The sequence below is a fragment of the Sprattus sprattus genome (genome assembly GCF_963457725.1).
Source record: "Sprattus sprattus genome assembly, chromosome: 17".
NCBI lineage: Eukaryota > Metazoa > Chordata > Actinopteri > Clupeiformes > Clupeidae > Sprattus > Sprattus sprattus.
The window spans coordinates 24,251,673-24,262,284 of record NC_137915.1 but is presented as its reverse complement, the minus strand read 5'-3'; the positions used below and the strand labels follow the sequence as shown (position 1 = coordinate 24,262,284).

Sequence of the window (10,612 nt, the reverse complement as noted above, 5' to 3'; positions counted from 1 at the left end):
AGCGATCTAATTCACTCGAACAAATGCAAACATGGTCACTTGTAACGTCTGTAAAACATGTATTTCGTCAAAGGGAGGAGGTACATCTACTATGAATAAGCACTTGAGCACACAACATGGTATTAAATTACAAGATTGTCATGTTTTTGATGCCTGCAGCAGCTCAACTAACGACGGCGCTTCATCCCTAACTTACCAAGGTAAACTCCTCAAAATGTTTTATCATAACGGTGTTACTCGTGTGTTATCAGCAAACGTTTGCGTTGTCGTGTTAACCATAACTAAACTTAGCATTTAATTGCTTAACAGAATGGGCGATGTTGGACATTGTCATATAACGTATAGGCTAGCTTAGCTGTAGAATCTTCTATTTTCAGCCGTTGGCTTGAGGCAGAGGCAGTGCTTGCCTCCCCTCTGTTGGTTCTAGAAAGTTTGTGATAACACACGAGTAACACCGTTATGATAAAACATTTTGAGGACTTTACCTTGGTAAGTCAGGGATGAAGCGCAAAAGACTCCGTTAATAATGGCGTTGCCTAGCAACGCGTGCAGCTCCCTAGATATGGATACGTTTCTCTTTCAATTCAGTGGCAGCAATAGTTAAGTTTTAAATATACTGAGTGCCTAGTTTGCGAATCATCTTTGTTCAAATACGTATGTGAGGCATTGTGTGCATGATACAAGTAGGTATGTTTCAGTACGTTATTGTGTTTGTAGTGGGTTCTACATTGCTATTAGAAGCGTTAAGCATAATAGTTCGCAATTAGCCATACAACCAAGCAACCTACAAGAAAATATACAGTCCTTTAGTTTACTTCATGTCAGATCAGAAAATTCAACGATTTTGTTAGTGCCATTTTATTGCCAGATTTAGTTTATCTCAAGAGTGCAATGAGGGAGGGGTTTAGATTGGACTAACTTAAACTAAACCTGGATGCATTGTAATGTTCCAACAATTATGAGACATTTCCTGAGGTATATCTGCTCTGGAAAAGAAAGATCAGTAGGTAGCAGAGGAAGGGTTGTATAGGGGTTGTTTGCTATTTCAATCATTCACTCATACACTCATCTATAGTATAGATGAGTGAAATAGCAATCAACAGTGCTCTGCAATGTCAATGTATAGCTTTAGAGTTGACACTCTCACCACATATGCATTTAAATATTGTTTTATATTTAGTTGCAAGAATGTCTGTTTTTTAATAAAAGTTGTTGGTTATTTATGTAAACATTCTGTTTATGGTGTGTGCAGCATTCTAGAAATTTATATAAAAGAACTTAATGTAAAAAACCCGTTTGTGCTCTTTTTTCACCCCTTACCCAATAAGAATCGATAAGGAATCGAATCGATAAGCAGGAATCGATAAGGAACCGGAATCGTTAAAATCGTAAAGGTTCTCATCCCTAGTCATAACCATAGCTTAATATAAAAGGGTGGGGGGGGGTCTTGGTATGGTATATTTTGTGTGATTAAGTGAAAGAGAGAGAGTAAGAGTGCGTGTGTGTGTGTGTGTGTACCTCTGGCCAAACATGAGTGTGGTCTTGGTCTCTGCCTCGTTGTAAGATGAGGGGGAGCAGCAGATGACGATGGTGGTCCTGCAGTTTCCACCCAGAGAGTCCTGCAGGATCCGAGTCATCTTACTGTCTCTGTACGGCACGTACCCCTGAGGGATGGATACACACACACACACACTTTACTATGTTGGTTAAGTAGAATAAACATAAACACACAGACATGTTTGAGTCACTGTTAGGCAGCTTGTAGCGACACACACAACCACACCCGTTCATTCATTCTCACTCACACACACGTGTGTAGTTCAGATTCCTATCAGCCAAGTCCGGCTGAGTGACAGCTAGATGGGGCGGTGAGGATGGAGAAGAATAAGGAGGAAGAGGGAGAGCTGTGCATTTAGCACAGAAGATACTCTTAACCCCTGTCCCCACATGTGCACACACACACACACATGTGCGCACACACACACACATGTGCGCGCACACACACACACGCAGAGTGATTACTACCCTCAAGGGCGCTTTATAGGAGACAAACGACTATTATGGTCAAAAGAACCTCACCCAAGCACACATGCATTACTGTCACTGTATGAAATAACACACCCAAATACACACATCAATTTGACTGTCTCTGTGGGGCACAGAACGGAACATAATAACCCCTCACACAGAAGCGCTCTTTCTTTCCTTCTCGTACACCCCCCCAGACACACACAGACTCTCTCCGGATCACATATCAAAAGACACACATTCTCACTCACACACTCCATCACTCATATCCACACACACTCCGTACCGAGCTCTCTGCCAGTGCGGAGATGACGTTGCCCAGAGCTGACAGTGACTTGTTGATGTTCTTGGCCTCATCCAGCACCGTTCCCTCAGCTCCTGTCTTACCGACCTGTGGGAGAACACACACACATACACACAAAGTCACATTCTCAAAGCTTTTATCCAAAACGCATACATTTTATGACCATTCACTACACCTTAAATAAAGACACTAAAAGACTGAAACAGAAATACTAAAGACCAGAAAACACCACACATGTGGGATGAGACTGTGAAAGGTTTTTATGAGGTTTGCGCGTGTGTGTGTGTGTGTGTGTGTGTGCGTGTGTGTGTGAGTACGAGCAATAATCACCTTCTCACTTCCTGCCAGATCTACCAGGAAGAGTTTGCCACTGAGCTTCTGTTCAGTCGCTGTGTTCTCCTGTTTCACGTTGATCAAAAAGATGCTGTGACTTCTGGAGCTGTGCTCATTCATGTCTGAAACACACACACACACACACACACACACACACACACACACACACACACACACACACACACACACACACACACATTTTTACTTGCCTCAAATAACAAATACAGTCCGCCTGTCTAGTTAAAAAATATATATAGTTAGGTTATAACCCCCATCTAGACTGTGTCTAGTGCGAGCTTGTGCGAGCTTGTGCGAGTGTGTGTGTGTGTGTGTGTGTGTGTGTGTGTGAAATCCTCACTTGTAACGGCCACATGTCTGTTGGACTTTCCCTCATCGATAGTGTCCATCACCTCATCTGGGCTGCATACGAAGCGTTCAGTGCAACCCTAGAGAGAGGAGAGACACAGAAAGGTAAGTGGGTGCATGAGAGTGTGTGAGTGTGTTTGTGTGTGTATACTATAGAAAGGTAAGGGCATATTGTGTGAGTGTGTGTGTGGAGGCGGTGAGATACAGAAAGGTAAGGGCATGCATGTGAGAGTGTGTGTGTGTGTGTGGAGATGCTGAGTGGGGCATAGCCAGAGCATCTCATCATGAGCAGGAAGTGTGTGTGGAATGTCTGGTTTGTGGGTGTGAAAGAAACATGTAAAATAAAGACAGAAAATATGGTGTGTGTGCGTGCATGTATCTGTGTGTGTGTGTGTGTGTGTGTGTGTGTGTGTGTGTGTGTGTGTGTGTGTGTGTGTGTGTGTGTGTGTGTGTGTGTGTGCATGACAGAGAGAGGAAGTGATGGTATGTGTGTGAAGGAAAAGAGGTGAGCTCACAGGACAGAAGTGAATGTAGAATGAATGTGAATCCAGGAGCTTACTTTCACATATGGAACCCTGTTTTTATCCTCGTGTACTGAGAGGTTTGTCTTTGACACTGAGAGAGAGAGAGAGAGAGAGAGAGAGAGAGAGAGAGAGAGTGTGAGTAAGAAACAGAAGCCAAAAAAGAGAATTAACGTGACAACTAGCATGAGAGTTAAGACTCAGAATTAAAGGCTGTCAGGAAGTGTGGTCTCTTACCGTCCAGCAGATCTCTGATCTTATCCAGGTAGATCTCAAAATATGACACCTGCACAGAGTAACAGCTCTTAGTTAGCTTCTGTGTGTGTGTGTGTGTGTGTGTGTTTGTGTAAGTGTGTGTGTGCGTGCAAGATATGCAAATGGGGCCAATGCAACTGCCAAACAATATGTGTATTCTATGCAAAGGATGCTTCTGCATCTTGGTTCATTATACATTTCCGTGAGCGTGTCAATGTTTCTTCACACTCAAGTACTGCCCATGGCATGTGTGTGTGACTCGTGTGTGTGTGTGTGTGTCCATGAGTGTGGGAGTAAATGAGAGTGTGTCCACCTTGATATGGAATTCCAGGTTCTCGTCCATGGAGTAGATGTAGTTAAAGATGTCCTGCACGATCCTGGGAATGATGCCCATGCCATCCGGGTCATGGAGGTTACCCTGACGACAACAAGACAATCAACACACATAAGCCACAGACACCCACCACACAGACAAACCTAGGTGATGTTCAGTCATGCAGACATGTTTTGGGAATGTCTTTGTGTGTGTGTGTGTGTGTGTGTGTGTGTGTGTGTGTGTGTGTGTGTGTGTGTGTGTGTGTGTGTGTGTGTGTGTGTGTGTGTGTGTGTGTGTGTAGCATGTGAGTGTGTTTAGCATGTGAGTGTGTCTCACCTCCATGGTGTGTGTCTTCCCAGAGGACGTCTGACCGTAAGCAAAGATTGTGCCGTTGTAGCCTTCCAGCACATCTGCAAAACAGCAGCACAGCAGGGTGAGCTTCGAGTTCTAACCAGCCGCACACAGGGTTGCACAGGTACTGTACATCATTTGAGAAATCGAGTAATCGTTTCTTGAAAACCCTCGGACTATGATGGGGTTGGTCTCAGCACCTCGAGGAAATCATAAAGGTAATAACATGATAGTAATATAATAATTGGTCTTACCCTATGCAATGGGGAGGTATGGGTGACAACGACAATATCTTAATGTTTGTTACCAACATTCTACAGTAGCTACAGTAGAGTATTTTGTCAACTAAGTGTTTTTTTAATGTGTTCTTATTGTGTTTACATATCGCGGCTGTTTTTTTGTAAATTCATTGAAAACTGGTCATCATAAGCCCAATCAATTAAACATTTTAATTAGTCACATTAGGTTGCATATATTGTTTTAACAACATGAATTTGTTAGCCACATTATTGTAGTTGCCTAGTCTATTAAATTTCAAACTCAATGTTTCAGGCATTCTTGAGGAATTCAACCGCAACTCACAATTGCTGTACGCTTTTGATTACAAATTAAAGTCTGTTTCATAAAAGCGCTTCCAAACAATTGCTTTCTCCTGAAAACTGAGTGTGCACGAGAGCTAGCGTAAAGGAGAAGTTATTACGTGGTGTAAGAAATAGTTTCACAGAGACACACGAGTTCAGAACTAAAACACTTGTCTTCTCTAGTGCTTCTTGTAACCTAATCAACTTTTCTTCGCTGGTCTCAATTCCCTCTATAACTTGCTTCACCCTGACTCCAAACAAAGCAGTATGGGAAATGTAGTCAATACTAACAATGAACAACAATTAGAAACTGAACCGTTTCCAGTTCTTAAACTATCATCACACAATTAATGAGTACACAGTGTTAATGTAGAAACGCGAGAACTAATGTAGCTGCTGGATTATTTGAATAGTCTATTAGTCTGTGCAACCCCCACACATACGCAAATACTGTGCAATACACGACCACCACCAATAACAGGCATTAGGGAGGACCATTTGTATGGAGGAGAATACAAGTGATCGGTCACAGAAGAATGTCAGAGGAGGCTTACCGGACCATGGTCATGCTAAATTAAACAAAGCATGCACAAGTTTTGGTGTGCTAATATCTCTACTTAACAACGCAAGAAACAAAAACTTAAGATCCCTGATGTGGGTGCAGAGTCCATCAAACTGGGAACAAAGATCCATGTGTGCATGTGATGGTGGTGGGGGAAACAAGAAAACCTAACACTATCCATTTACCAGAGCACCCAGACACACAAACGCACATTTATATAGATATATACACATAGAACACGCAGGTATCAAGGTCTCACCTTTGACAATCTTCTGAGCGCAGGCATTGTAGACTTGCTCCTGTGTAGTGTTGGACTGGAATACACGATCAAACACATAGGGCTTGCTCTGCAAGTGAGTGAGAGAGAGAGAGAGAGAGGAGTGACTGATTAGCAAGGTGAACCCGTCTTGTTCAGAGTGAATAGGAGTGACCCTATTTTGTCAGAACCTGTGTGTATCTTCTTTAATCTGCTTGTTTGCATGTGTGTGTGTGTGTGTGTGTTTTTGTGCTCAGCATATGCATATCAGGTGAAAGATGCATTAAGCTCTGCACACTGACACCAACACATATAGCTACCTGAGAAACAGAGTTTCGGTAGATTTACAGACACTCCACACACAGACACACTCCTGAACACATACTCCGCAGGCGGGGGAACAGTCCCAGTCCCATCCTTCATCCTCTTTCTCTCCATTTCCATCTGTTTATCTCTCTTTCTTTTCCTCCTCTGTGGTCATCACTGAGGGCTGGAACGGGAGCTACAGACCTAATAGCCAATTTATCTGCTGTCTCAACCCACTGCTGCTGCTGTTGCTGCTGGCGCTCCCATACTCTACCCACGCCTCGCTGCACACACTGCCCAGCACGCAGGGTACACAGCCCACACAGCCTGCTAACCAGCCAGGCCAGACTGCCTGTCCTTACACACAAACACACACAGGGCCAGATATAGACCTGTATACAGATACACAGACACATAAAAAAAGATGTGCTCCGCCCCCCCTCAGGTCTTCGCCCTCTCACTGGGGTATGTGAACACCGTGGAGAAGAAAGGCAAACGCACTATGGGAGACAGATAGACATGCAGTGGATAGATAGGTCAATAAGACAGAATGATGGGTGGGTGGGTGGGTGGATGAAACAATGGCTGGTTGGCAGATGACCGAATGGATATATAGGAAAACAGACAGGACCTCAGGGTACATGATTGGCATAGGAGACTGTCACTAAGGCTCTTGGTTTTGGAAAGAAACCTGTGACTGTGGATGGCATTACTGTGTAATCCTGGGTGTGAAGATTAGCACAGTCCCGCTTCTAGACAATTTTTCTGGGCTCAACTGAGAACAGACTGGCCTGGTGAATTTCTAAAAGTCAGCTATAAGGATTGGTTTAAGTGATTTAAGTGAAGAACTTTGCTTTTATATCCTGTTTGAACAATGCAACTGCTGCGGAAGAACTAAGCAGATATGGCTCAGTTACATCCTTTTTATCAGCAAGTATGCATATAAAGTTGTGGAATACTGTAAAGAAAGTTCCAAAGGTCTTCCACAAGCGAAAGTTGTTGTAGCTTCTCTCACTAAAGTGCAGTAGATTTCTGTTTATTTGGGTGTTCTTTGGATGCTCTGCCAGTTTATTATAAAGAAAAAAGCAAGTTCAGTTTTTACAGTGAAAGCTATCTGCTGATTCACTCTGTACTTCTGATCAATGTTCAACTGTGATACTAAAGCCAAATGTATATTATTTTTTATTTTTTTATAAACTGTGTCTTATATGTGTGTAAGAATGATTTGACAGCTAGCTGAGTTGGAAACTTCTAAACCAATCAAAGCCTTCTCATGGTGTAACCTAAAGTAGCATAACACTTAATAAGCATGACTGTGTGGAGAATGGATCTTGTCACTTCCAAAATGTCATGTACATTCACTCATAATGAAATAACAAAGATATTTGCAGAGACTACTGATTCACGAACCCTAACCAGCACACAAATTAACGTGTACAGAGAGAGTCCAGTATGAAGAAAGGGTAAGTCTGTAGACTGCTCACATCCTATTTTAACACAATCACACAATATCAAACAAACCACACCTTTCACCAGAAAACACACTTTTCCCTCTCACACACACTCCAGTTATATGCACCACTGGTATTATAAATGAATGTGTGTGTGTGCGTGCGTAGGCAGGCACCAACTTGCAGGGCAAAGCTAATCTTTAGCTTACCCTCAAGAGTGAATACACACACCTTTACATTTTGCAAGACATTTTGCTGGAGTGTGCAGTTTCAGCGTGTCAGCCATGACTTGTTTTGTTTTCCGACACAGTGCATTCCCCTGTGGTATTCGTGAATGTTTTTCCAGTAGGGTGCCACACCTGTTGGCATTGGTCTGACCAACCCGGCAACAGGCATACAACAGGGAACACAACGGACCCTTGACCTGCGTCTCCGCAAGGCAGTTCGTGTTAACTCATAAAGACTGGCGGGTATAATCTGGTTTATTTTAAAGGCGCTTCTTTATACATTATAATCCGTAATGACATCTGCCAATAATGCGCCCCTGCAAAGCGAATGATACGTCATGACGGACCTCGGCAAACCTACCTTGGTTATCGGTAGCAAAACAAAGACCGTTGATATATATTTAATTTACTACCGTATAATGCACACATTTTCACAGAAAAGACTTTACTCTGACGAGACAGCATGCTGGTCAGTCTAACATTGTGTGCCAGCAAGTGAATGTGTCCCTTGACAGTCATGTATGGAGTTGCACCACTTAGACTACTGCTTATATATATTCTTTAAAAAACCATCACCATGTCTTTGCCAAGCTTTGTATGAATTAACAGAGTTAGGCCACGGAGGGAGCAGAATGGTCGACTGTGAAGGTACCAGCTAAATTGACCTAGCAAGCGTGTTAAACCAAACGGCAGTGATTGAATGACTAGCATTATGCGAGGCAAGATTAACCTTAGCATGTTAGCTGGTGCTAACCACGACAAACACCTGGCTGGGTAACATTAGTGTTGTATCTACTGAAGTCTAACCTAAACAATGCCAAAATATTCCCTCTGCTTGATCACAGCTGGTAGACATTAAAAGTTAGCAGAAATGTTATGACTCTGCTCAGGCACCTTACAGAAGAGACCTACAGAAAATAACGCTAGCTAGCTCGAAAGATAAAGCTCCGTCATTGTGATTCGGAACGACAGCTGACGTGACTGGATATTTCCAACTAGGATAAACTTGCTTTCTTTCCTACAATGTTGACCTACATTGGTTAGCTGTCCTCACAATTCGGTTCAATTCCATTGCTTCCACAACACGACTCTCCATAGGCCAAAACAACATGCACAATAAGGTTAGCTTATGTAGTAGTATGAAGTCAAGGTGAACCTAGCTAGCTAGCTAGCCAACCAGGATTGTCAAGCGATTTGAGTGCTAGCTAGCTATCGCTAATGTTATAGTTGTAGTGCTACGTAAATGTAAGCCCAGAATAATGTTCAAAAGCTGTCTTACAAAAGCTGTCCAAATATTATGTCACTTGTGAAGGCGTGTTGACAATGAGCCCTTCATTCTGACCACAGGAGACCTACTATTACCTAACTGTTAGCTAATTAACTCTACAATACTCACGCACAGCTAAACTTGTTTTGGTCACCAATGTAGGCTAGATGGCTAACTGGCTTGGAACTGACATTAGCTACCAAATCTACGCAATCCATTGATGTATGCTAGCTGTGCTAACGCTTGTTAATCGGTGGGTGTTTAGCTGTGTTTTTCTCCATTCGCCGAGTGCAGACTCACCGCAATAACCACACTTTCTTCCCCTTGGAACTTAGGGATGTACTGATCCCCACGTCCCACCTCTGAATTGTTCAGCGGCCTGAAGCGGCACATCACTTTGATGGTGCACTCCGCCGGGTCCGCCATCTTCGCAAAGATCTGGGATGGGACGGGATGATGAGGAGTCTCAACACCAGCTCGGTGCAACCGCCGCCCGCGGGAGGGAGCGCCCGTGAGTGACAAACGGTGACCGCACCCCACAGAGCGCGTTTGGCTTTTGTGAACTCTTTCCCCTGTGCAGTCGTTATTTTATTGACATTATCTGGCAAAAGGGTAAATTACTCCTCCGTGGTCCTGGGTGCCATACCTGCCCCACTCTCTCGCGCACTCCTCTGGATCGGTAGGATTCAGATGCCTGACGATGACGTCACATCTGCATTCAAAGTGGCTGTCAACAAGGCTGGGACCTCCGAGGAGACACCGTTACCGAACCTAGGTTTAGTTCTTGAAACCATACGATGGTGATGTCCATGAAGATTATAAAGAAATTATAACAAACGCACCCCACGCCGATTGACTTGCTGCCTGCCCACGCCACAATGAACGGCAGTGCCCAATATGGTTGCCTCACATGTGCCATACCCCGCCTAGCGCATCACCTGTCCAAGTTATCTGTCCGCTGTCGGCGGCCACATTTCTTAGTCAATACCTCATTCAAACAGATGTCACCACAGAGGAATTTCCGACACGAGAAGCCAAGCTTAATAGCAAGTGTTGCGTCTGGTTCACGCAAGACATTCAGGGTGGGACAGAGACAAATGGTTCCCTTGAATTTCGCCTCTAGATTCGTAACATTGTCAGTGAACCAGGAACACACAGACAAACAAACTACCTAAGTATTACCCTTGCCATTCAGATATGAAGCCTAGGGCTATTGTCCATCTACAGCCTATTCAACAGTCAAGCTACTCATAAATGTGAGTGAGTCTGTGGCCTATTTGTCCTTGTGTTATGGAACAAATTTAGTAGAAAGGTTTCTGTATTCTAAGGGTATCCTCTTATATTTGTCTAGTAGACAGTGTTGAGCGGGAGAAGAGGAAAAACCTGCTCTGCACTTGTGTGTGTGTGGACTGAAAGCCCTATTGTAAACCACAGTACAGGGTGTGGGCACAGCAGCAGTCTTATCCCATGGTCCACATAAGGAACAAA

At 43.6% G+C, this 10,612-nt stretch overlaps 1 protein-coding gene across 2 annotated transcripts in view; it reads right to left on the bottom strand.

Moving 5' to 3' along the window:
* Nucleotides 1-9,779, bottom strand: part of LOC308378399 (kinesin-1 heavy chain-like) — a 21,600-nt gene extending 11,821 nt beyond the window's left edge. For both annotated transcript variants that reach the window (XM_080855297.1, XM_080855298.1), the window contains exons 1-10: nucleotides 9,425-9,779; nucleotides 5,877-5,964; nucleotides 4,460-4,533; nucleotides 4,121-4,225; nucleotides 3,790-3,838; nucleotides 3,591-3,646; nucleotides 3,024-3,111; nucleotides 2,663-2,787; nucleotides 2,315-2,419; nucleotides 1,519-1,664 (exon numbers count right to left, since the gene is read on the bottom strand). In XM_080855297.1, the coding sequence (XP_080711423.1) occupies nucleotides 1,519-1,664; nucleotides 2,315-2,419; nucleotides 2,663-2,787; nucleotides 3,024-3,111; nucleotides 3,591-3,646; nucleotides 3,790-3,838; nucleotides 4,121-4,225; nucleotides 4,460-4,533; nucleotides 5,877-5,964; nucleotides 9,425-9,550 (962 nt within the window). In that variant the 5' untranslated portion in view covers nucleotides 9,551-9,779. The remainder of the gene's footprint in view (nucleotides 1-1,518; nucleotides 1,665-2,314; nucleotides 2,420-2,662; nucleotides 2,788-3,023; nucleotides 3,112-3,590; nucleotides 3,647-3,789; nucleotides 3,839-4,120; nucleotides 4,226-4,459; nucleotides 4,534-5,876; nucleotides 5,965-9,424) is intronic.
* Nucleotides 9,780-10,612: the final 833 nt, after the last annotated feature.